Source organism: Leucopleurus acutus, assembly GCF_964270905.1.
Source record: "Leucopleurus acutus genome assembly, chromosome: 7".
In the NCBI taxonomy this organism is placed as follows: Eukaryota; Metazoa; Chordata; class Mammalia; order Artiodactyla; family Delphinidae; genus Leucopleurus; species Leucopleurus acutus.
In genome coordinates, this window is record NC_139150.1 from 107,315,312 (window position 1) to 107,342,681 (window position 27,370).

Sequence of the window (27,370 nt, forward strand, 5' to 3'; positions counted from 1 at the left end):
TAGAAGCCAAGAAATAAACAAATGTTCGACAGAAGCATCGGCCAGGGATGGCAAGGACAGAAGGGGACAGCGGCATAGCAACTACACATTGCAAAGGGGCACACTTGGTCCATTCGTTCCCGCCATGAGATAAACAGGGGTGTGAATGCTGCTGAAGAGGGAATGGGTAAGTTTTCCTGAGGGGCCCCAGGGATCCCCTCCCACTCCCCTTGTCCCTAGTAATCTGCGGGAGTGGAACAAAGCAACCCTAACCCAGGTCTTCCCAGCGGCAGGAGAGGCAGCGAGGGCCCTGAAGTAATATGACCACGAGGACAAGGAAGGTGGAGTCACGTGGCCGACGGGAATGATGGCTCTGAGTGGTTGACGTGGCAGATGCTGGGACCTCCGTGAGCTCTCACTCATGGCCAGGACCCCCCCTGGCCAGGCCCGACACCAAAGAGTCTGGGCAGGTACCAGTGGAGGCAACCCCAGGACCAGACAGCTCAGCCAGCGACTCCCCCAGAGCCCCGGGCTTTCCGCCCTGAGGCTCCTGGGCACGGATTCGGGGCTTATGGGCAGGGAGGCGGGGGGAAGCAGGACTCGCCTTCCCACAGAGATAGATCCCTACTGTGGAAGGAAGCGGAGAAGCGGGACCTGGCTTAGAAGGAAGGGAGTGGGACTTGGGTTGGTGGTGGAGCATGGGGGACCGTGTGTGTGTGTGTGTGTGTGTGTGTGTGTGTGTGTGTGTGTGTGTGTGTGTGTGTGTGTCTGTGTAAAGGGAAGCCTGAGAAGGCTCACTGCCTGAAGGAGAACAGTTTATGAGGGGGAGGCTGGAGATAGGAAAGGGTTCCGGGTGGCCGAGCAGGTGTGGGGAGCTGGGACCCAGAGCCAGCTGGAGAGCAGGGCCAGAGGAAGGAGCCTGGGAGAGCCACCTCCAAGTGGGTCTTCATGACCTCACAAAGCCTGAAGCTCCGTCAGTCCTGGCTAGGTCTCCTAGCAACTGGTTGTAGAGGCCATGGCACTCCTGACACCCCAGGGAGTGAAAAAAGTCTTCCAACTTCAGGTGAAGAGAACACGTGACTTTTCAAAGGGAGTGTGCTCAGATTGATCTAAGAGTGAGGTGTGTCCTCCGAGGGACCCCTGGACAGGACCTCCTGTCCCAGCACGCCAGCTCTGAGGCCCACCCGCCACGGGTGTGTGCCCGGGGGATGCCAGGCCAAAGTCTTCCCAGCCCTTGGAGCTTGGGGCCATTTTCCGGGCCTGATGCAGCAGAGCCTGCGCGGAGGGACAGAGGAGGTGGGCGTGGAGGCACTGTGTGCCCCCCGCACTCCAAGGAGGGCCCGGGAGGCCCCAGGGGCTCGTCACAGGGGTGCCACCCTCACCAGGAGCTCCAGGGCCCTGTGAGCCCTCTGGGATTGTACGCCAACGTGTGGAGGGAGTGTGTGTGTGTGATTGTGTGTGTGGTAGAGGTTGGGGTCTGTGTCTCCAGGGCAAAGAAGGGGGCAGATTTTGATGGTTTCTCAGAACCATTTCTGAGGCTGGAAGGCATGAGCAAGGTGGGCACCTGCGGAGTGCAGAGAATCCAGCCTGCAGGGCCCGGGCCTCTGAGCCGTCCACAGAGGGGTGTCCGGGCTCTGCTGCAGACCTCAGGCAAGAAGACCCCAGGCCAGCTATGTGCACAGGTCAGCCTCTGACCGGCAGCCTCAAACTGTTGGGGAAGCCCCCGGCCCGGGACCTGTGATTTCACCACCTTCCCTGGATCTTCCAGCCAGCTGTCCCATCAGGTGCCAACCTAGGGATCTAAAAGGGCTGCAGGGGTGGAGAGAGGAGTGACCAGGGGCTGAGACAAGGCTCTGGGCCTTACTCGGGCACCGTCTTCCATCAGTTCCCCCTCCCTGCACCCCAGGCGAGCTCCAATGTTTGGTGGTTGCCCACTTCATGCCACACCTTTTCTTACCCCCTCCTTGAAAGGCACTGGATTCTCCTACATGTGTCGGTGTGATCTCTAAGAACCTTCTGGAAGGGCCAGGCGAACTCTCAAGTAAAATGAATCCTAACCTATAGAGGGGAATAAGAGGTACCCTGACCAGTCTCTATCGCCTAGCTTCACCAAGCAAGACACATTTCTCTGCTAAAGCATTGCATCTCCCAACCTCTTCTTGGCCAGTCATTTACACTTTAGTATGAATTTCATGATCAGATCGCCATCTCTGGAGCAGTTAGTTGGGAGTCATCTCAGAGGAATGTCAAATTTTGTTTGAGGGAAGGGGAAGCAAAGATCATAATAATTCAGGACTTGAGGCCTGCTGGAGGTGTAGAAACCTGGAACTGCAGCAGCTAGCATGAGAACACCCAGAGGAAGGAGCAGTGCTAGAAAGGTGAGGGAAACCTGTCCAGAAATGAAAGATGAATTCTGCCCAAGCTTACCCCCATTCTGGGTCACACTTCAGGATGCTGGGGAGCATATGCTGGGCCCCCAGTAGTGTTTTGCCCAGTGACGATGGCATCCTGCTTCCTCAGTCTCATCCACCACCCCTCATATATCATGCCCTGCAGAAACCAGAAGGTCGAGAGCACCTACGGAGACTGTTGAACTGGGAAGAGTTTGACGAGCTCAGAGACTCCCGCAGAAGCATCCTGCTGGACACCCTCTACGAAAGTATCATCTTCGCTGCGGACAAAGGCTTCCCCTGGGTAGAGGTGGCCCAGGTGGTCAAGTTCACAGAAGAGCTGCTCAAAGAAACCAAAGGTACGGGGCATCCAGGGCAGGAGTCAGAGAGGCTTGGGGAGGACACACAACCCCAGGAGCTCTCCGAGGAGCCTGGAGCCCCTTCCTTTTTTTCCCTGGCATTTAGCCTCCTCGTATGCTCACAAAGAGGGTCCCCATGCAGATTTTCTGGAAAGTGGAGCAAACAGAATGTCCTTGCTGAGTCTTATCCCTGATCTCCCTGGTGGAAACTCTTGCACCACGCCAAGCTGTTCACAAAGCAACCAGAGGTGTTTGCTTTTCAGTCAGTCATTTACACTTTAGTATGAACTTCATCATTAGACCCATACCTCTGGGGCAGCTGGTAGAGAGCAGGCTCAGAGGGAAGTTAATTTTTGTTTTAGAAAAGAGAGAAGGAGGGACCATAATTTAGAATTTTTGTTTTGTTTCTGCTTAACATAAATGTGTCACTATTCTGCTTAAAGCCCTTCATTGACTTTTCACGGTACTCCTGAGAGACTGCAAATTGCTCCCAGCATCAGTTTTTGCTCTGCTGCGTGTCTTGAGGGAATCCTCTACAGGCGTCAGCTTGCTGGCAGGGATGGGGGAACAACAGTCAGGTTATGGAGGGAGCATCTCTCCCACTCCTACCCTGTGTTGGGCTTCAGGAGAAGAGGGTAAGCATCTCTCCCCGTGATCCATGGCACAAGAGGATGTGGCCACATCTGTCCACCCCTTAGGCTCTGAGTTGCCGATTCATCCATTTAGCAAATCCATGGCCACCATCGTAGTAATACTTGGCCAAGAATCATCAGTAGGTGCACCAGTGGGTGAATGCTTGATGGGAAATGGGATATTTACACACTTCCCAAGAACCTCACTGATTGCAAAGGGGAAAAGAATGCTTTTACAGTGAGGTAGCCTGGCAGACACCCCCTTAATCAAATGATCCATCTGTAAGAGGACACAGAATACGCTGCCGTTTGACGGGATGCAAAAGAATTAGCCAGCCTCCTTCTGTGATGGTTCTAGCAAAGACTCAGAACGTGATGTCAAAAAAAAAAAAACCACTCCCAATTAGGGGCACTGCACAAAGTCGCTCTCCTGTAAGCTTCAAAGCATTAAGGTCTTGAGAAGCAAGGAAAGATAGAGGAACTGTTCCAAATTGAAAGACACTGAGGTGACGTGTCCACTAAACACGACAGGTGGTCCCAATTTGGGTCCTTTTGCTGTAAAGAATGTTATTGGGACAGCTGGAGAAACTTGGGTCAGGTCTTGGGATTGGACAGTAGTGACGTGTCGACGGTGCTCTCCGGATTCTGGTGGCTGTGGTTATGAACGTCCTTGTGTGAGGAAATGCACACAAAAGGATCCTGGAGGGTGGGGCATTGGGTGGGTCACTTATTCTTTAAGTAGTTTGGGAAATTCTTCTTTGTACTATTTTTTTCTAGCTTCACTGAGATATAATTGACATACAATACGGTATAAGTTTAAGGTATGCAACATGATTTGTTATATGAATATATTGCGAAATAATTACCACAATAAGTTTAACGAGCATCACCTCACCTAGTTACAATTTTTTTTCTTGTGATGAGAACTTTTCAGACCTACTCTCTTGGCAACTTTCAAATATACAATACGGACTTGTTAATTATAATCACCATGCTGTACATCATATCCCCAGGACGTAATTATCTTATAACTGGAAGTTTGTACATTTGGCCACCTTCGCCCACTTTGCCCACATCCCAACCCATGCTTCTGGCAACCACCTATCTCTTCTCTACTTCAATGAGTTCAGTTTTCTTTAGATTCCACATGTAAGTTAGATCATACAATAGTTGTCTTTCTCTGACTTTTCTCCCATACCATAATGCCATCAAAGTTCATCACGTTGTCACAGATGGTAGGATTTCCTTCCTTTATGGCTGAATAATATTCCTGTGTGTGTGTGTGTGTGTGTGTGTACACACGTATACATATACACACACACACACATATATAGTATATATTCACATTTTCTTTATCCATTCGTCTGTCAATGGATCCATGGGTTGTTTCCATACCTTGGCTATTGTGAATAACGCTGCAATGAACATGGGGGTCAGATATCTCTTCAAGAGTGATTTCATTTCCTTTGAATGTATACCCAGAAGTGGGTTTGCTGTATCATGTGGTAGTTCTATTTTTAGTTATTTAAGGAACCTCCATACTGTTCTCCACAGTGGCTGTATCAATGTACATTCCCACCAGCAGTGCACAAGGATGCCCTTTTTTTCCACATCCTCTCCGGGGCTTGTTATCTCTTGTTTTTTTGAGGATAACCATTCTAATAGGTATGAAGTGAGATCTCACTGTGGTTTTGATTTGCATTCCCTTACGATTAGTGACGTCGAGCATCTTTTCATGTGCCTGCTGGCCATCTGTATGTCTTCTATGAGAAAAGGCGTATTCAGATACTTTCCCCATTTTTATTATTTTATTTTTAATATTTTATTATTCGGGTGTTTGCTGCTGAGTTGTATGAGTTCTTGACATATATTGGATACTAACCCCTTATGGGACATATGGTTCGCAAATATTTCTTCACATTCTGTAGGATGGCTTTTAATTTTGTTGATCATTTCTTTTGCTGTGCAGAAGCTTTAATTTGATACAGTCCCACCTGTTGATTTTTGCTTTTGTTGCCTTTACTTCTGGTGTCATATCCCCCAAAAAAGCATTGTTAAGATCAACGTCAAGGAGATTTCACTGTTTTCTTCTAGGAGTTTTATGGTTTCAGGCTGTACTGTTTTTTTAATAGACTTTATTTTTTAGAGCAGTTTTAAGTGCACAGCAAAATAGAACAGAAGGTATAGAGATCACCCACAGAAACCCTGTCTCCACACACTCACAGACTCCCCCGTTGTCAATATCCCCCTCCACAGAGTGGGTACATCTGTTACAGTCCATGAGCCTACACTGATACATGATTATCACTCAAAGTCCATAGTCTACATCAAGGTTCCTGCTTGCTGTTATGCATTCTAAGGGTTTTGACAAATGTATCATGGTGTGTATCCACCATTAAAATATACAGAATGGGGCTTCCCTGGTGGCGCAGTCGTTGAGAGTCCGCCTGCCGATGCAGGGGACACGGGTTCGTGCCCTGGTCCGGGAAGATCCCACATGCCACGGAGTGGCTGGGCCCGTGAGTCATGGCCGCTGAGCCTGCACGTCCGGAGCCTGTGCTCCGCAGTGGGAGAGGCCACAACAGTGAGAGGCCCGCAAAAAAAAAAAAAAAAAAAAAAAAAAAATATATATATATATATATATATATATATATACACACAGAATGGTTTCACTACCCTAGAAATTCTCTGTGCTCCACCTCTTCATCCTTCCCTCCCCCTCAATGAGCAGAAGGTAGATCTTTCCACTGTCTCTGTAGTATTGCCTTTCCAGGATGTCATAGAGTTGGAATCATACAGTCTGTAGCCTTTTCAGACTGACTTCTTTCACAAGTAATATGCATTTTAGTTTCCTACATGTCTTTACAAGGCTTGAGAGCTACTTTCTTTTAAGGGCTGTATAATATTCCAATGTCTAGATATAAGGGCTGAATAATATTCCATTGTCTAGATATATCACAGTTTATGTATCCATTCATCTACTGAAGGATATCTTGGTTACTTCCAACTTTTGGCACTTATGAATAAAGATGCAAGAAATATCTGTAAGTTTTTGCTTGGACATAAGTTCTCAACTCCTTAGGTAGATACCAAGGAGGGTAGCTGCTGGATCATATGGTAAGAGCATGTTTAGTTTTGTAAGAAAGCACCAAACTGTCTTCCAAAGTGGCTGCATCATTTTGCATCCCCACCAGCCATGGATGAGAGTTCCCGTTGCCCCACATCCTTGCCAACATTTGGTGCTGTCAGGGTTCTAGATTGTGGCCATTCCAATAGGCATGTTGTGGTCTGTCATTGTTTTAATTTACATTTCCCTGGTGACATATGATGTGAAGCATCTTTTCATAAGCTTATTTGCCATCTGTATATCTTCTTCTGTGACACGTCTGTTAAGATTTTTACCCTTTTTTTCAGTCAGGTTTTTTTTCTTATTGTCGAATTTTAAGTGTTCTGTGTATATATTGCCTAAGAGTCCTTGGTTAGATGTGTCTTCTGCAAGTATTTTCTCCCGGTCTGTGGCTTGTCTTCTCATTCTCTTGACACTGTCTTTTGCAGAACGGAACTTCTTGATTTTCGTGAAGTCCAGATTATCAATTCTTCTTTCACGTATCATGCTTTGGGTGTTGTATATGAAAAGTCATTGCCAAACCCAAGGTCATCTAGATTTCCTCCTGTTATCTTCTGGAAGTTTAAGAGTTTTGTATCTCACATTTAGATCTGTGACCCGTTTTGAGTTAATGATTATGAAGGGTGTACGGTCTGTGTCGATTCTTTTGTTGTTGTTTGTTTACATGTGGACGTCCACTTGCTCCAGCACCATTTGTTGAAGATTGTCTTTACGCCACTGTACTGCTCTCACTCCTTTGTCAAAGATCAGTCACCTATATTTGCATGGGTCTATTTCTGGGCTCTATTCTGCTCCGTTGGTCTATTTGTCTATCGTTTTGCCAATATCACACTGCCTTATGTACTTCTGGGGAAACTTTTCTTTATTTTGAACAATTGTTTTAGTATGAAAGTTTTGTAATCTGTAATTTGAGGTCCTCCACTGGCCTTCTGACCAAGATCGTAAACAGCTGTGAAGCAAACAGGACTCACAATGCCTTGTCCCAGATGCACCCAGAGCTCACCCACCTGTCCTATGAGCAGCACCTGAACGTCCAGTCTCACCATTTTTCACCACGTCTTCATCCACCACCACCTCTTAACCAGTCCACGGCTTTCACATCTTGTATGTCTGCACCCATTCACCAAACTGCACCGTGATTTTTTTCAGACACACATAAATTCCCATCACTCCTCTGCTTCAAGCCACTCAGTGTTCCTACCACACATATTATGTGCACTTGCATCAGCCTTTTTCTTTATTTTTTGAGCTGCCCGGGTGCCCTTCCATGTCTCTCCTCCAGGCCAGCATTCCAACTCAGAGGTCCCAGCCTGTAGGCTTAAGCAAGACATGGCAGTGCTCATGGGCTGGTTTCAGAGAAATTTCCCAGAAATCCCTGGGAAATTCATCCCACCCGAGACACCCCCTGCCCCCTCGGGGCTTTCTTGGCATCCCTCTGGGTCCCGCTCCCCACTGCTCACAGCAACGCCTGGCTACCAGAGTTCAGCCCTGTTGTTTGAGCTCCGCAGTGGCTCGTGGCCAGAACAAACACTGACTGCAGGAGAAGAATGTCAGCCCCAAGCAGGTGGGAACTCGGACTCTTTCAAGTTTCCATTAGAGCCTTCCACAAGCTGAGCCCTTGAAAAACAGTTGATGATGATGCAAACCCAGCTTCAAACTGAGGAGATTAGATTGCACTGGGCTTTCAGTATTTCTGGCTATCACATACCTTACCAGTACAGTCTATCTGTGTCTGGTAGACCTAAACCTTAGAGTTGCTAGGAGACTCGGTGATTAGAAAATGTAATTCCCTTTACTGCAGGGACACCCCTCAACCAGCCAGCGAGGTTTTCCCAGCCTTTGCTGGCACTCCAAGCGATGCAGAGCTCCCTCCTTCTGAGGCAATTCATTCCTTTATACAACCACTCTCATCATTAGGAATTCCTCCTTTAGTTACACCCGTCTTCCGCACCTTCTACCCATATGCCCGAAGTCTGTCCTCTAGAAGCAGTGGGCTGGCCCTGCAGATACTGAATGGGCTTCATACACTCTGACCATTATATCTTCATATGTTGACTGGACATCCCCAAGTGCCTTTTATCATTTTTTTTTAAAGAGAAAAAAGGTTTATTCACAGAGAAACACACTCCATAGACAGAGTGTGGGCCATCTTGGGGTGAGAGAAGGCCCAAAGCACATTAGCTTTTGACTGAAGACACTGGGCAACCTCCCTTGCTCAGAATCTTCCGCTGGACTATTTCCTGTCTTTATCATTCTTAACACTGCAACATTTCCATAGACCCCTCCACCCCACCTCCCCACCCCGTTCCCCCTCTCTTTCTGCCCTTCCCTGGGCATCCTTGTGTTTGTCAATATCATTCTTTTTTTTTTTTTTTAATTTTATTTATTTATTTATTTATTTTTGGCTGCGTTGGGTCTTCGTTGCTCCGTGCGGACTTTCTCTAGTTGCGGCGAGCGGGGGCTACTCTTCGTTGCGGTGCACGGGCTTCTCATTGCAGTGGCTTCTCTTGTTGCAGAGCACGGGCTCTAGGCACACGGGCTTCAGTAGATGCGGCACACGGGCTCAGTAGTTGTGGCTCACGGGCTCTAGAGCACAGGCTCAGTAGTTGTGGCACACGAGCTTTGTTGCTCCACGGCATGGGGGATCTTCCCGGGCCAGGGCTCGAACCCGTGTCCCCTGCATTGGCAGGCGGATTCTCAACCACTGCGCCACCGGGGAAGCCTGTCAATATCATTCTTAAAATATGGCACCTAGATCCAACACAACACCACCTGCGATTTGATCAATGAAGTGGCCAGGGATTTTGTCATCAGCCTTGTCCTGGTGATGATGCTCCTATTCATATAGCCTATGGGTATATTTTCTTTATCAGCATCAACGTCACAAGCATATTGGACAGGCACTGCACCATCCCTAGCCATTTTCCCAATCCTGTCCTTGCACATGGCAATGATGAATGCACATGCAAGGCTTTACAATCATCCCCACTGATTCCGTCTTGTCAGTGTTGTCCCATTGTTGGCTTGTGAGATCTTAGTTCCCCAACCAGGGATCGAACCCGGGACCTTGGCAGTGAGAGCGCAGAAGCTTAACCAGCGGACCACCAGGGAATTCCCCTTCTGGCGTCTTTTAACTCTTGATCCTGGGACATTCAGCTTACAAGATTTTCCTCTTACTCTTAAATCAGCTCCAAATGTGTGAAACATGGCTGGTACACACATCAAGTAGGAAGAAGCCTTTGGGTGGGCTCCCAGTGCCTGAAATTGGATTCGGCAAAGATAGCCTCCATCTGGAGGCTCCAAACCTGGAGAGAAGACTCAAATCCTAGTTCAGTCCCTTGCAGGACATGAGGTCCTGGGCAGCCACACCACCTCTGAGCCTCTAATTACACATTGAGAGAAGGAGAAAAACAAGAGCGCCCACTTCATAGGACTGAGTTCATGACGATGAAGCCCACAGCACAGCGCCTGGTGCCTAGCCAGCGCTCAGTGAGGACTGGCCCTTAGTTTCAGGAGGGACCACAAAGACCCGGAGATGCGATGGGGGTGATGGGATTCCAAGATGGCCTGATCGATCAGGTGTGGCTGGCCGTGCTGTGTGCAGATCCCGCTTCACATCAGCCTCCAAACGTCCAGGAGTCACCTCAGCCCCTTCTCAAGAGCAACAGAGATGGTCCCAGGCCCTTTCTCCTCAGATGCGTCGCAGGAAGCAGGGCGGGACAACGGGCAGGGAGCAGGGCGCCTGGAGGTAAAGCAAACTGCAGACTCGTCCCCAAAGTGGGGCTGCAAGAAAAGACACAGATAAGACGGTCCCGGCTCCACTCCCGGCTAACGGACCCGCTGTGAGTGCCGACTCCAGTTGACTCTGGGCTTGGAGGGTGCAGAGTGTGGGTGCAGCAGGGGAGAGCCACCCGAGAACCCGGCCTCCTGAGCTAGGCCCACGCACCTCAGGCCCCGCCACGCTGTCATCAGGATGACGCCTGCTGCTGTAGAAAGCAGCCACGCCGGCCCGACATCGCCCCGCAGAGCCACGCCCACACTGCCTCCCAGAAACCCACCACTGGAACACTCACAAGAGCGTGAACAAGCGTATCAGTCCTCAGAGGCAGGGGTGGAATTTCAGCGGGCACCTCCTCTCTCCCCCAGACGCTCCTCCTTACTGTGCAGCAGCTCCAGGCCCAGGCTGGGCCAGGCTAAAGGCCGCATAGCCAAGCAATCAGGCACCAAACTCTGCAGTCAGTAGACCTGGATTCAAGTCTGCCTCCAACACATTACTGTGCAACCTAGAGAGCAGTACTTTACCTCTCTGTGCCTTCCGTTCCTTACCTCTAAAATAGGGCCATGATATTTCCAACTCATAGGGCGGTTGGAAAAACTAAAGAGGCAGGGCCTGCAGACTATAATAGAGTGGGAGGCATGTAGGAAATGCTAGGCAAAGGTTAGCTCCCACCAGGCGTGGAGGTGAGGCAGGCCGCACAACAGAGGCTGGCGGTCTGGGACCAGAGGTTGCTGCACGCTGCCCCGCGCCCCCCACCCGGGGTCTTGCTGTCTGGGCCATTTCTTGTCTCTCCCTCCCCCTGTAGGCAGGACTGCAGATGGGTTCAAGTCATCAGCCCGCCTAATGGAGGTCCAGACTGGCCCCTAATGCAGCTGCCCCACCCTCGGGTGCACTGGTGAGGAGGCTCCAGTACCCACCAGCATGAGGAGGTGGTGTCTCTTCATTCCCCCTGTTAGGGGACCCTGGCCATCAGGGGCAGGAAGGTCAGATCCCAAATGAGCTCTAGTCCTTCGCATCTCGTGTCCCGCCTGCCCCTTCTGCCGGGCACATCCCACCCATCACAGGTCGTGGGCCGTGGGATGCACACAGCCGGGCTGGGGGGGGGGGGTCACACTGGCCGGCCAGCTCACCTTCCAGCTTCTGTTTCGGCTAAAGTCCACAGTGGGCTGTCCCTCTTCTTGGAAGCTAGCTTCTCCAGGGACGAATTTTTTTATTTTTATTTATTTATTTTTTTTGGTGGGGGTTAATCTAGGGCTAGTGATGGTTGAGTTCTGTTTGCATACTAGGTAACAAAGTTGGCAGACAGCCCTTAAGGAGGGTCATGTTTGCACAACAATGATTCAGAGCTCTGCCAGGACGGCCGCCAGCTCGGCTTATCTCCCAGCCCAATCGAGTCTCAGAACCGGGAGGGAAAGCGTGGCCCATTATTCAAAAGCATAAGCTGATTCCGTGCTGGCAAATGGCTCACCAGGACGTCCTGGTCTCAGTCCTTTAGTCGGCACCTCCTCTGCCAGCCTCCGGGAAGCCCCGGGCAGATCCCATCCTGCTGCGTCCTTGGGGCCCAGGGTGAAGTCACCAGTCTGGACACAGAGGGACAGAAGGCTGCCAGCCCCATCCCGGTGGGAGGAAATCACAGGAAGCAGCAGCTCTTGCATACCCTGCCTCGGGTCCCGGAGAGGAAAGGAGAGAGATGCTGGGCCATTTGGGGACCTCGGGGAGCTGCAGAGGTTCAGGGTGCCTGGGGAAGCCCCACGATTCTTATCTCCAACGGGCACATTGCAGCAGGGGAAGCGAGTGGAGAGCAGCCTCCCCCTGCCCCAGGCTTCACTCAAGGCTGCAGGCACCCGAGCCAGCGCAGATGCTCGCCCGGGGCCTGTGACCACCTGCCCACCGTCACTTCAGCCACTTTGCAGCTTCTGCTTCGTGTCCTCATCGACATCTGGCAGCCACTGGCTTCTCTCTGGTGTTCCCGCTGGACGTCTGGGCTAGGAAGAACCCCTTTCCTGCTGGCCTGGCCCCCAAATCCTGAGTCTGGGAGGAAGTGGGCCTCAATGACCGGCTGGTGGAGGCACGAGGCGGCCAGGCGAGTGTCTGGTGAAGTGCGTCACGGCGCTGGCATCTGCAGTCCTACCCACGGCCACTCCTGATTCTCCCGGAAATGTTATCCAGGCAGCTGTAGGATGGAAGGCAGGCACTCCAGCCGACCCCGACAGCCCGGGGCTGAAGGGAGGCAATGACTCCCCCAAGCTCCCTGCACAACCTCTCCCTGCCAGCGCACTCACGGCCATGCCCGGGGCCACGCCACCAGCCCCCAAGCATCTGCCCACGTTGGCGAGCCTCCAGCCATTCAGGAGCGGCCCCGCAGAGAGCAGGGGCCCTTCTGTCTTCCTGAAAGGCTGCCTGTCCAGCGGCTTCCTCCTGGGCAGCCCAAACCCCACGCCTCTCAGACCAAACCTGGAGGAGACGCCTTTGGAGGCAACTTTGCTGATGGAGAGTGGAAGTTTCCACAGAAGCCGCTGACTGAGATCTTAGAGCATCTCTTGGGGCAAAGGTTCAGCTCTCATTCCAGAGATCCCTCCCTGAGCGTACTCATTTGCTCGGGCTGCCGTAATCAAGTTCTGCAGACTGAGCGCTTTCAACTATAGCAATGTGTTTTCTCATCGTTCTGGAGGTTGGAAGTCCAAGATCAAGGTGTGAGCAAGGCTGCTTTCTTCCAAGGCCTCTCTCCTTGGCCTGTGGCCTCATTCTGTATCTCACATGGCCCTTCTGTGTATCTTGTCCTAATCTCTTCTTATAAACGCATCAGTCTATTGGATTAGGGCCACCCACATGACCTCATTTAACCTTAATGCCCTCTGTAAAGACGCTATCTCCAAGTTCAGTCACATGCTGAGGGGCTGGGGCTTAGGATTTCAACATGGGCATTGGGCGGAGGCGAGGGGGAGTGGGGGGCACTGTGTTAACACAGCCCCTGACACCGAGTGGGGTCACAGCCCACCAGGAGAGGGTGAGCCCGTCAGTCGGCCAGAAATCAAAACCATGCCATGGAACCTTCCCCAACATTCCCCAAGGGGCGATCTCTGCTGCGTAGGGGGGCACAGAGATCCTGGCATTTCCGCATGTAGCCTCTGTAAGCCTCACTGTGACCTTGCATCATGGGCATTATTTTAAAGATGAAGGAACTGAGGCCCAGAGAGTTTAACCAGCTTGCCCCAGGTCAAAGTGGAGTCAGGATTTGAACCCAGGTCTGTCTGACAGCAGAGCACACCCCCTACCCCGCCCTCCCACCTCCACCCCTGGCCATGCGACCTTCCATCTTGACCTGAGGGATCTGTACACAGGGCACGTAAGAAGCTGAGGAGCCCCCAGCCCTGCGGTGAGTGGAACGAGGCTGCTGGCATGCCGGGGGAGCTGAGCACCTGGAAAGCCAGGGGGCACACCTGGGGACTGGGTTCCTGACTTGGTCACCTGGAGCTACTCCCAGCACGAGCCTGGGATCCTGGCCCCAGCAGGACGGCTCCGATGCGGCGGGTGGCGTAGGCCCAGCCCAGAGGGGTGAGCTGTGCCCGTCGGCTAATGTGTTCTTGCATGGATGTGCCCGAGTGTGGGTAGGTGGTACTGGTGCCCTGGGGACCAGAGTTCTGGCCCTTTGGAATGACTCCCTGTTCTCCCTCTAACTTCCCACGTTCTTCCTCGGTCGGCTGGACGTGTTGGCCGGTCTCTTGTTCCCCAGCAGCAGAGGGGACAAGGGACGGGTAAGAAGTTGCCAACTTTTAGTCTCAGTACAGTGCCCTGTCCCTGAGACGGTGGGATTAGGGGGTCATTTTCATCTCGGGGATGATGACGATGAGGATGATGATGAAATCCAAAGTCAGAGGCCCCTCACCAAACTTGAGGTGGCTGCAGAGGGCACACACGATGCCCTAGATGTGGCTACAGGGGACTGTCAGCTCAGTGGAAATCACCGTGGCCTCTTAGAGTCAAAAGGACCCAAGAGGTCACCTGATCCAAGGCCCCTCCCACCACCACACACACAAACACACACACACACACACACACACACACACACACACATTATTCAGGATTTCTCTCCCCAGCTAAATGCCTCCTCACTTCTCCGCTGATTAAGCTCTTGCTTCTAGAAATTTCTTCCTGCTTCTGAACTGATATCTGTCTCTTTGAGCCTTCCGCCTGTTGGCTCCCGTTCTGACCTCCGAACCCTCCCAAATCAGCTTAATCCTGCTCCACTCACTCAGCCATTGTCCAGCAAGCATCGCCCGAGCACCGCGCCAGGACGTGGAGAAGAGCGGACATCCACTCAGCAGTCCTGACGTACAAGCCCTCCACGTGGATCATCTCATTTAATGTTCACACCAAGCTCTGTTGGGTGGGTACTACTGTCCCCATTTCGTGATGATGCAACTGAGGTTCAGAGAGGTTAGGTAACTTGCAAATCGTCACACAGTAAAAAACAAAACCAGCATTAACCCTGAGATCATCTGGCCCCAGAGTTTTGGCAGTCCTTCTTGCCAAAGTTCTTTAGCATTAGCCAACTTCTTGAGGAATGGGGGTGAGGGGTGCATTTGCTAAGCAGACAAGGCAGGGGACCACTATGGACAAAGAGAAGAACTTGGGCAAAAGCCCATGACAGTCTTTAAAATACCCGACCCTGTGTTTGCCCTTTGAGTCCCAGGAAAGTGAACAGGGAGAAAATCTCTAAAAGGACAACAAAGTCTTTCTAAATCTTAATGTGTAAGTAGATTTTTCCTTTAATGTGACTATTGGTTTATGTTTAAAACAAACACAAAAAACCTAGTGAACGGGAAAACAGCAGGGTACCTGCTCAAAAAATTAAACATACACTTATCCTATGATCCAGCAATTCCACTTCTGGGTATATACCCAAAAAAAGTGAAAGTGGGGACTGGAACAGATATTTGTACACCCTTGTTCACGGCAGCATTACTCACAATAGCCAAACAGTAGAAGAAACCCATCAACAGACGAACGGATAACCAAAATATGGTCTGTACATACAATAGAATATTATTCAACTTTCAAAAGGAAGGAAATTTTGACACATGCTACAACATGGATGAACCTTGAGGACATTCTGCGAAAGGAAAGAAACCAGTCACAAAAAGATAAATACTGCATGATTCCATTTCTATGAGGTACCTAGGGTGATCAGATTTGTAGAGACAGTGTAGAACTAGAGTTGCCAGGGGCTGGGAGGAGAAGGTAAATGGGGACTTAGTGTTTAACGGGAGAGAGTGTCAGTTTTGCAAGATGAAAAAAGTCCTGGAGATGGATGGTGGTGATGGCTACACAACAGTGCAAACGGGCTTAATGCCACTGAACTGTGTGCTTAAAAATGGTAAATTTTATGTCGTGTATATTTTACCACAATAAAATTAAAATTAAAATGCCCTAGTGGAAGTACTGTACTTCTGTATATGTCATATCTTCTGTTCACTCCTCAAAAATACTTCAGTAGCTGAGGTGTACTCGCCTTCGAGCTGGGGAATCTGGGTTGGAGTCCTGATTTTGCATAGGTCCACTAAGCGTCAGTTTCCTCATCTGTTAAATGACAGCAATCACCTCTATTATGAGTTGATTATGACCAATTAAATAAATTGATGGATAATTAAATGCTTTAAAACTCTAAAGTAGCATGCCAGGGTAGGCTGGTTGTATTATTATTTACTGAGAGCTGAACACTGGGCAACAGCTACACGTCCAGAGTTTTTCTGGAAAGATCCTCTGGAATTGGGAAATCTGGTCCATTCGAGCAGGTTCCTGCCACTGAGGAGCTCACAGTAGCAGGGAGAGAGAGAAGAGAATGCTCCAGAGTTGTTGGGGAGAGCTATGAACTATTGGGTTATTCAGTAAATGGTCTCACCAGAAGAGTTGCCCCTTCCTCTACCCTCTGAACCCCCTAACTGGGGACAGCCAACTCCCAGCCATCCTTTGACCTCAGCAGCCGGTGTGGCCAGGAGAAAAAGCACGTCAGCATCCATGACCCACCCCCAGCAAGGTAGAGAGAGCTTCCAGGTGAGGACCTAGGAGGGAGAGGATTGAATGCTTCTCTGGGAATGCATTGCCGGAGGAGCATGCGGGATCCTCTGGAAAGCCAGATTTACCCCAGAATAGCTCACAGTCCCCGGGGAGCTGGAGGCCACGCCTAGAATCTTCACGATGACGATGCTGACAACCACGTGATGTACTGAGTGCCCCCGTGTACCTGGCGCTTCGGAAAGCTCCATCGCATATGCCCACATCTAACCCCACAAGGTAGACTTTTTTGTTGTTATTGGTTTTGGGTTTTTTTGCGGTACGCGGGCCTCTCACTGCTGTGGCCTCTCCCGTTGCGGAGCACAGGCTCCGGACGCGCAGGCTCAGCAGCCATGGCTCACGGGCCCAGCCGCTCCGCGGCATGTGGGATCCTGCCTGACCGGGGCACGAACCCGCGTCCCCTGCATCGGCAGGCGGACTCTCAACCGCTGCGCCACCAGGGAAGCCTGAGGTAGACGTTTTTATTGCCTCCATTTTACAGATGGGAACACTGATGTCCAGAGAGGCAAAATACCTCGCACAAGTGGTTAAGAAGCAGAAGCAGGCTGTGAGGCCACAGCTGTCTGAATCCCCAGTCTGTGCTTCTTAAAGCCACACCAGGCTCTAAGGAACGGCCCCAGCGTCAAGGCCATCTTCAGGCCAGGGGTGCCCTGGGCTCACTGGGGGCCTCCTCGTGACTGTGAATGGTGCCTGAAAACAGAGCACGTGGCTGGCAAGGTGCAGTACGACCAGATCCTTGGTACGGTGGTCAGAGTGCTGACTGGTCAGCGGCCCTCAACATCCAGGCAAGACCCTCCACCAGCAAAAAGATTACAACTCGCTGAAGGTTCAGATGATGGTTAGCATTTTTTAGAAATAAAATATTTGTTCATTAAGGTATGCACATTGTTTTTTAGACATAGGGCTATTGCACACGTAAGAGGCTACACTATAGTGTAAATATAACTTGCATACGCACTGGGAAACTCGCTGTATTGCAATATTCGCTTCATTGCAGCGGTCTGCAACTGAACCCGAAATATCTCCAAGGTCTGCCTGTATTTGCCTCAACTAAATCTAAGAAACATCGCATAGGCTCAACCCTTTTTGGCCATTTGCTGAACCTATTAGCATATTTTGCTGAGCTCATTAGCATATTCAGGACATCTGTTTAATTTCCCTGGATCCAGCATGTGTTCAAGGCCATGCGTTTTTATGTAACACCTGTTGCAAAACAACCTTTGGAAAACCGGCCCTTCCAGTGTCCATCTCCAGGGTCTACAAAGCAAGCCCAAGCCTCTTAGGTCTGGTTGCTGAGAGGGGCCTTGCCCGGTCAGGCTGGGGTTGGAATTCTGGCTCTGCCACTCACCAGCTGTGCGCCCTGCAGCCAATCCCTTGACCTCTTGGAGCCTCAGTTTCTCTCACAGGTAAAGTGGGGATGGTGGCTACGTCTGCTCACCTTGCTGGGAGGCGCTGGGCGGAGCCTGAGATGACCCAGGGCGTGCGGGCCACAGAGGGAGCCCCCCGAACAAGAGTCCTCTCCCCGCCAAGGAAAACACATCCCTTCTGAGCTGGCAACGGCGCCGCGGGGCGGATGAGTTTGGCAGAACCTTTTCAAGAGCAGAAAGGGGGCGGGGAGCAGCATTTCCGGACCCCGGATGGGGGTGAAGTGGAGGGTGAAGCAGCGGGCTTTCCTTTCCCACCATCCCAGGCTGCCCTGATAGGTGCTCGGGTATTGGGAAGGGTAAGCCGGGCCAGGCTGCAGCCTGACTGGGTTCCTCCCCTCACAACCAAGGCAGGGGCAAACAAACTGGTTTGTCATGGGGCACCAGTGGCAGCTGGATCCTCCCCTTCACCCACCTGAAGGAACAGCCCCTCTTCTCCTTTCCCAAGCCCCCAGGATGCACCCCTGTGCTCGCCCTCGCCCAGCCCCAGACCCAGCCCGTGAGGGATGGGCGGGAGGGAGCTCAGGGCGCCCCATCCAGGCCCAGTGCCTTTTTGCCCTGATTCTGGAGCAACTGGGCTATTCCACCCACGCTCTGGCCCCACGCTCCCCTCCGCCCCTCCCCTGTACTCGGTGCAGGTACTGGCCTCCAGGCCCTTGCGGACCGTCTTCAGGAAGTTCCTAGCAGCCAATGCAAATGAAGGCCACTCCCTGTAATTGAATAGCAACTTGCAAGGACAGATCTGTCCTCCCGAAGCCAGAGGCTTCTCCCTGAGACTTAATCCTTGGCTCTCTGAGTCATCAGGGGCTTCTCAACCCATGACAAATGGAGGGTGGTCTGGGGGCCAAGTGTCAGCTTGGGACACTGAGCCAGCTTGGGACAATTTTTGCTGGAAACCAGAACTGGTCCAAAGAATGTCTTGGGGCTGAACGTTAGAATTCAGCCCAGGGGTCCTTCCCTGTTGACCCGGGACAAGGCCCACACTTGTGTTCTATGGCTGAGGCCATGGCCAAGCCCGTAGGAGGGCGTCTGCCAGGATGACAGGCAGCTGGGATACCTGCGGGTGTCAGCGCGACGGGACTCGCGCACTTGATTCAAACCTGGGCTCCATGCGTGGCTGCCAGGGCCGAGTGGAGAAGACCAGGGCTGGCCTAGCCGAACGAGGCAGCCGGGGCTGCCCATATCTGGAGGGTGCAGGTGAACCCAGCCCCACGTGCTGCCTGGCCAGGTGGGAGGAGGAGTAGGGTGCCTTCCTGCAAATCCAGTTCCTCAGAGCCCAGAGAAGTTTCCATGATTCACCTCACCAAGTTCACGCAAAGATGCCTCCATACAGACCTCAAGTCCAGCTTTGATTATCAGAGACCGATGACCCCACACTGCTGCCTGCCCTCTGGGACACCTTCACTGGCCGTCCCCGCCGTCCTCCACGTACTATCCTACGGAAATACCTGCCTGACATCTCGCTTCTCAGGTTAATGCCTCTGAGTGGTCCGCAGCTCTGAGCCGAGATTCTTCACTTTTCCTTTAGGAATTTGATGATTCTCTCTAACGTGCACTCTCCCCAGAAAAAATGTGCATGCAAAATTCGAGATGCAATTCCGGGGTCCCGGTCAGTCCTGAAGCCCTTCCTCGGATGTCCTTGCGTTTCGTGAATTCCGGTTCAAGAGCCCAGCTTCTGTGACGAAGTCCAGCTCTCTCATGTGACCTACACAGCTTGTTACCCTCTGCAGACTGAAGACCTCAGGCCGTCTGTCCCCCAGCCCAGTCCCCCAGACTTCAGCCTTGCCTCCCAGAAACTCTGAACCAGGTGTGGATCCCTGCACCTGCCCCTCTGCTTCTACGAGTTCCACATTTTTAGATTCCGTATACAAGCAGAATCACACAGTATTTATCTTTCTGTGTCTTGCTTATTTCAATCAGCATAATCTCCTTCAGGTCCATCCATGTTGTTGCCAATGACAGGATTTCCTTCTTTTTTAAGGCTGAATAGTATTCCATTGTGTGTGTGTGTGTGTGTATCACAACTTCTTTAACCATGCATTCGTCTACAGACATGGCAGACACTTAGGCTGTTTCCGTATCTTGGCTCTTGTAAATAATGCCATGAACATGGGGGTGCAGATATCTCTTCAAGACCCTGATTTCATTTCTTTGGGTATATACTTAGAAGTGGGATTGCTGGATCCTTCTGAGAAGCCATTTTAGATGTTTTTCCCTAACTGCCCACTGCTATCGAATTTTAATATCCTAGGTATTCTGTACGTCTGATTATATACTATATGTATATCTGCTTTATACACATAAAGTTTACCTTTTGTATTCGATGCAAGGTTAAAGATGACTAAATAACATTTGAAAGTTAGATTAAAAACTGAAAAGCTGCCAACGTTGAACTTAACTATACTTTGAGTAAATTTTAATGTGACTTATTTACGTGCGTAAATTGTCAAATTATGTAGACAGAGAAGAATTTATACAAATATATAATGATGAGAGCAATGCAAGCAAATCTTAAAATGTCATTCAAAACTGTTATTTTTCTGGCAAAACAATGGACAAAATTAATTTCTTAAAAACTATTTTCAGTAAATTTAACTTTCAACTTTTGCTTAATACAGGAAGGTAGCCAGTTGATAAGGCTGTGGTGTGGGGTGGAGTGGTCTGGGAGGCCCCTGTGAGAAACAGTGGGACCCACCGGATGCTCTCTAGCCTGCCAACCTTCCAACCCCCAGCCTTTCATTTCCTCAAATGGGCCACGCTTTATGCAACCACAGGGCCTTTGCACAGGCTGTTTCCCCTCCCTGCTTTCATTCTTTTCCACCTCTCTTTGCCCAGTAACTCCTCTGACACTCCCCATCTCAGCTCCTTCACCACTTCCTCAGGGAACTGCTCCCCGATTTCCCTGAGAAAGCCACTTCTTTCTACTGTGCACCTGCCCAGCCCTACGTAGCCCTGAGCAGGGTTATACTATCTGTGTGTTTCCCCCCAGCCTTTCACCACCTTCCTGGACCATAAATGGGTTCTTGACACATGGAAAGAAGGCCCCTAACGAATATTTGTTGAAGGGATAAATGAACAGCTCCTTCACCACACTTCACATGTCAGAATGTGTTCATCTACTCACTGGATACCTATCGGCCCCTACTGAGCACAGAGCTCTGAGTTGGGGGCTGAGAACAAAGAGGGGATGTCCTCTGTTCAACAGTCTCCTCTTCCACAGACTGGAAGGTCTCTGAGGACAGGGGTCACAACAGAGGTAAATGTCCCACGCTTATCATATACTCTTGGTGTCCCCCGCCCCCACTCCCCAAGGGTCCCCAGGAAGAGCCTGGGAGTCGGGCAGGCCTCTATCCCCCTCCACATCTGGCCATCAGTCCTGCCACTCAAATCTGCCCCTTCTGCCCACGCCTGCTGACCTGGCACTCCAGTCCGGACTGGGCCGCAGTCTGCCCACAGGCCACCATGTAACCAGAGTCTCCCCGGGCAAGCCCTGCACTGCCTGGAGTACCAAGCCCTGGCTTCTGAACACAGCGCGCAAGGCCCTCCCGTGTGCTTTCCACCCACCTCTCCACTCAGCGCTCGCCGTTTTCTGCCTCTACCTTCAGGTGCCAACAACAACACACTCGGTCTTGTTCCCCACCCGTGCCATGTGGCTGCTTGCCCCTCTGATCTCGCTTACGCTGTACCCAGGCCACGCCTCCCCCACCACCCTTGCCGGCTCAGTCCTGCTCAGCTTCTGAGAGGTCACTCACGCATCGTCTTCTCCAGGAGAACCCCATCCTTGACTAAGAATTCCTCATCACCCGATTCTGGTCCTCTTGACACGTGTATTAGCATTTGCTCGTGCATCTCTCCTGTGAGAACTCTGAGGGCGAGAGCTGCATCTGATAAGACACATGATAATATTGCTAGAACCTAGCATAGTGCCTAGTAGTTAATAGGCCCTCAGTAAGAGTTTGACAAATTAATTGTTGATGGATGGAGAGATGGATGAATGGAGAGATGGGTGGGTAGATGGATAATGGATGGATGGGTGGATGATGGATGGATGGACGGTGGATAGATGGATGGATAGAGAGATGGTTGGGTGGAGAAATGGATGATGAGTGACTGGATGGGTGGATGGAGAGTTGGATGGATGAATGAAAAGACCAATGGAGAGATGAAAAGATAGAATGAAAGAAGTGGCCAGGAGAGACTTTCCTCACAGCACAGAAACAAATGCCTCTTTTCCTACAGCATTCATTGATTACTACCCTGTAGTGGGTTCTGTGCGAGGCACTTGGACATGTCATCCCATTTGGTCCCCCTAACAGTCCTATGAAGTAAACATGACTATCCCCCATTTTACACGCGAGGGAATGGAGACGCAAGGGTCACAGCTGGGAAGGGACGGAGCTGCGTCAGCCGTCCAGACCCAGGGCCCTCCCTCCACCCCCCTGAGACAGAGCCCTGTCTCAGACCTCGGAGTCTGCTGATTTGCCTTGAAAGGAAGGGAAAGCACAGCCCGCTAACCTTTAATTCTGCACAGTGGCGGGGCCTCCCTCCCTCCATCCCCCAGGGGACTGAAGCCTAGATCCCAGTGACACTCCCCAGCACTCGCTAACAAGGCTCAAGGTGGAGCAGTGCTCCTTGTACTAATACTTCTCCAAGACCCTGATACCTCTACCTTCTCAGGACTCAGGGGAGAGTTAAGGTAAATAGGTCCACGCAGAGCCGAGAGTGGGGGGCCAAAGTGAACACAGAATCGGCGGCGGGTGAGGAGGGTTTGAGAAACAAACGGTGCGGGCCAGGCTGAGACAGCCCCTCCTGAAGGCGCATGGGGCACCCTGGCTGGGGCGGGGAGACTCCACCCAGGGGGAGCGAGGATGGGTATCTACGGGCAGGCTGGCCTCCACCCCAGCAGGAAAGCCAGGCTCCCCGCCTGCAACGCCTGGTCTCTGTCTTCAGTAGACGGAGTTGTGGAATCCCCCAAAGCCTGTGCCCAAGCTCCGGATCTGAAGAGCTGACCCTGAGTCAGGGGGCGGGTGAGACTTGGCCGAGTTCACAGTGCGCCTCGGGGACGGCATCCGTGTGAGGACTCAGGTCTCCTCGCACTGGGGCCAGGGTCATTCTCCGTCCCTTGTTCTGCCCTCTCCCGGCCCGGGGTCCGTTCACAGGACACGCACCTCGTTTAGCCGCGACCCTTTAATGAACCATCCCTGTCTTAAGACGCAATCATACGCTGGAGAGAGTCCTGCCCCAGCCCCAACCACACCCCTACCCCGGGCTTCTGACAGGCTTGTGAACAAGAGGCGTGAAAGGGAGGACCTGGGAGAAGGCGGTTTACCCTCCAAGGAGCGTTGCCCGGTGCTACCCTCAGAGATGATTGATCTCTGCGCGGTCTAAGCAACACTTGCCGAACTCTGTGACCCAAGTCGCCAATATAATGTCTCTCCAATCATCTCATGCTCCACTCGATTCAGAATCCTTTTTTATACCCTCATCTCCTTCCCAAAGGGTTTGAAGTGGAAACAACATAAAGCACAGCTGAAATAAGTCTTTAAAACAAGAGTTATGTGTCAAAATAGAGATAAGGCGTGAGATAACCGTATCAGAACAAATGGGATAAAGGTAAGCTACTGCGTAAAATTGCCTTGAGCATCCCAGAGGCCAAGGTAAAAGGGGACACATGATGCACTCCATGGCTTTCAAGACCTAATAAATGGTGACATAGAATAGCTGGTAGGACGTGGACTCTGGGGTCCAAGTCTATCAATCAGCCACCAATGCAGCTTCAGCCCCATTCACACTCGATGCCCGGCCCCTCTGTGCCCACAGGCTGCTCCACCACTGAGGCTGTGACGATCCTGGGGAACAAGCTCAGAGATTACCGGGGGCAGTTGAACACCACCCACCTGCTGGCCCAGTGCGACTACTTCCACAACACGTTCATCCGCCACTACAAACTCTACCAGTACGTCCTGGGCCAGGACCAGGACATCAAGCTGACCGTCACTCACCTGGAGGTGTATGTACCGCCTCAGCCCCTCCCGCTGGCTGCGGGCAAGGACCAGGCCGTCTGGAAGCACGAACAGCGGGTGGTGGAGCTCAGCGCGGCCGAGGTGCAGAAGAGGGCCTACATGCTGCAGCTGAAGGAGGCCCTGCAACTAGAGCAGCAGCACCTGTTGCAGGAGCTGCTCCCGGAGCTGCCCAGGTGGCAGCACCATGCCCTGAAGAGAGAGGTGAGGTGGGGTCCTTGGGGCGGGAGGAGGCTCGCCTGCCCCCCACCAACGTCCTTTCCCACAAAGAGGACGTCCGGGCTGGACCCTGAGGCCCGCAAGAGGTCCACATACCAGGAGGGGGCAGAAGGGGACAGGCTTTGCGTGCACGTTTCATGAAACATCCCTGAGATGTATAATTCGTGGCCCCATTTTAGTGATGAGACAACTGAGGCTCGGAGACTTTAGTCGCCTGGCCCAAGGTCCCCAAGCTAGCCTGTGGTAGAGTTTACATTTGGACTGAGGTCTGGCGGGCCCCAAAGTCCAAGTCCTTTCCACTGCAGATTCTGCCAAAAGAGCCCCCAGGCTGCGAACCACCATAGATTTCCTCAGTGCCCTTCGTCTGCTGCAGAGCCAGCGTCCGTGGAGGATGCCCGGACGGGGCGGGGAGTGGGGAAAGAAGGAAGGGCCGTAGGGGACAGACAGCTCAGGGCAGTGATGTGCTGGGGTGGGGGAGGGGCGGAGCCAGCGGCCCAGGGGTGTGTGTGGAGCTAGGAAACTGGCTGCCCTCTTGGCAGGTCTTAAGGACTCCTGGGGCTCCAGGAGCCAGAGTCCCTGATGCCCAGCTCTTCAATAAATGGCCACTAGCTTGGTCCCAGGGCAGCCAACTCCTTGAGGGCCTGGCCGAGTCTAAAGTCATTTTTTAACTATATGTAGGCACTGATAGCATCACTGTGGCTTGTTTTTGAACACAGGGACAAGTATGTGCGTGTGTGTATGTATGTGTGCGTGTGTCAGGGAGGTTTGTGCTGGGTGGGAATGGGGAGTCTCAGCGACTCTGTGTTCCAAAAGCGTCCTGGTTCTGAACTGTCAGCCAAGGAGTGGGTGGCTTTGGGACGCATTCCTTTAAATATGCATAAAACATTGGGGAAATCTCTAAACAACAATGAATACAATGGAACGAATGATACTCTTCTAAGTTTAAGTCTTCCCGGTAAATAGCGCATCGGCTGCCCTTCATGCATTGAGCGGGGACCCAACAGAACACAAGCAGCGGCTTGTCTCCACCTCCTTCAAGGGACCTTCCAAGATACGTGGGCAAGGCCACGGGTGGAAGGGGCCGCCTCCCCTCCTGCTGCCCCCAGCTCCCCTGCAGGCCTCCATTATCAGGCCTGCTGGTCCCTGCCAGGTGGAGCTTGTAGGCTAGAGTCCCCTCCACTCTGTGGCCCTGAGCTGGGGACACTCAACACCGCAGGATAAACATAGTGCGTCTTCTCGGAGCCCAATCCTCCCCAACGCCCTAGGGGAAGAACGCTATTTTTCTAGGGCAAATGTGAGATTTTGCATGGGATTCTAAGTTAAAATATGAGATCTCAAAACAATGACTTATAGGTAACCAGATACTCAAGGTATGTCCCCTGACACTCCCAGGACAAGCATGACCTCTCCGCTACTGATGGGTTGCTTGGGCAGGGAACTTGGAGAAACACAGTTACACGGTCCCTGTCGCCAGGATTTTATGATGCCATGATCCTGATTGCGATGACAGACAGGGTCTCCTGTTTAAGCTGGCGCGTGGAGGCTGAGTTTTCATTCTTCCCCAGTCTGGCTAGTTGGGGGACACACCCACTCTCTGAGCGATTTCCCCTGACCCCTCCGATGAAGCCTGCACCTGGAGCTTTGAGATGTGAGAATGAGATGAGGGCAGAAGAGGAAGGAAGGGGGCTGGCATCTAAATGGAGCTTAACCAGGGACTTCCCTGGTGGTCCAGTAGTTACGACTCTGAGCTTCCACCACAGGGGGTGCCGTTTGGATCCCCAGTCAGGAACCTAAGATCCCACATACCATGCTGCGGGGCCCAGAGAAAATAAAATCTGGAACTTAATCAGAAAGTAGGGGATATGGGGCTGGCCTCCGAGCCCAGAGCAGTGTGAACAAAAATGACACACTCAAATGGGGTGATTGCCACAGTGCGCCTGAAGGAAGGAGAGAGGAAGCAAAAAGAGAGCTGTAGGAGAGGGCCACAGGGAGGGAAGTGCAGCTGCAGGTAGAGGACCATGGCCATGTCCAACCCCAGCGGGCCGGCCGGAAGGTGAGAGACTTCCTCGTCTCCCCACCCTCAGATCTCCTGCCAGGGTCTCCCATTGGCTGAACTCAGCCAGCAGCCGCAGGTCAAGGGAGCTGGTTGATGCAGACCTTAAAAGTCAGCCTCCCAGGGCACAGAGTGGGGTGGAGACAGATGGAGAGTAGGTCTGGGGGGGAATGGAAGATGCCAGCACACTGAGAAAGGAGGCGGCTGTGTTGAGAAGTTGCAACTGCGGTGGGACTGTGTCTGCAGACGGCCTGAGCCTTCCCCAGGCCCTGCTCACCAGCCACATTCCGTTTCTTTCAGGAGCTAGAAAATCTCATCAACGAGGCCATTCACATCCAGATTGAATGCCTGAAGGAGCTGCTGCAGTGTGAGATACAGACAACCTTTGATATTTTGGACCTGAAACTGCAGAAGAAGACTCTAAACCTCAACGCTCCCACCCCTTCCCCGCTCCCCGTCATGGGCCAGTCAGGCCAAGATAAAGCTCTTAATTTGTACAAAGCAAACAAAGGGAGGAAAGCAAAAGCAAAGAAGATGTAGAAGGGCCCGGTGACCACGGTCTGAAGACTGATTGAGGAAGAGCCACTGACGATAGAAAAGGATTATGTGGTGTGCTCAGCGCCCCAAAGATCAGAGGTTTCTAGCAATTCAAAGAAATAAAACAACGCTCATCATATTTTCTCTATCTTCTTGCTGGAAACCATCTTATACCCCATGAAAGTCCAACCCAAATGGATTTTCCTTGCGTGGAGGAGAGGGCTGTCCTGTAAGCCCAGGCAAACATCATTGAGTAAGCCTGAGCTCAGACACGGACGACAGAACAGCCCCCAGAGGGTTTCAGCAGGTGAGAGGGAGGGCAACACCGGATGCCAGGGAGGACCTGCAGCCAGCACAGTGGGTGGAAACAGGTGCTGGGACTCCTTCCTCCCTGAGGTTTGTACAAGGCGATCTGTCGCGTGCAGCCTGCCTGCCGGGTCTCCTGCTGGGGGACGCAGAGCCCACGCCCCTGCGATACTCTTCCTTCTGTGTGAATCCACGTCGTTTAGCCGGAAGCAGAGGAACAGGTGTCATCCTAGATGTCAGAGACCTGGCTTTGAACCCAGCTCTGCCGCTGGTCGGCTGCGTGACCTTGCTCGTGTCCCTTCATCTCTGAGCCCAGGTCTCTCTCCTGTCAAGTGGGAGGCCTGCTGGCTAGTGTGGAAGGCCCCTCTCCCACGTTAACATTCTAAGGGAGAGACGAAGCACGGCCGGCTCTTCTCGGTTTTCAAGGGGTTCAAGGTTCGAGGGGGCTGAGTACCTCCTCAAAGCTGTAGA

General features: G+C 52.0%; 1 protein-coding gene across 1 annotated transcript; it reads left to right on the top strand.

Moving 5' to 3' along the window:
• Nucleotides 1-994: 994 nt before the first annotated feature.
• On the top strand, nt 995-26,596 carry LOC309963846 (uncharacterized protein C8orf74 homolog; the record flags this gene model as incomplete). The annotated part of the gene is made up of 4 exons (XM_082842368.1): nt 995-1,042; nt 2,536-2,728; nt 23,585-23,988; nt 26,357-26,596. The coding sequence occupies 4 exons, from the start codon at nt 995-997 to the stop codon at nt 26,594-26,596; spliced, it is 885 nt and encodes a 294-aa protein (XP_082698494.1).
• Between the last annotated feature and the right edge of the window lie 774 nt (nt 26,597-27,370).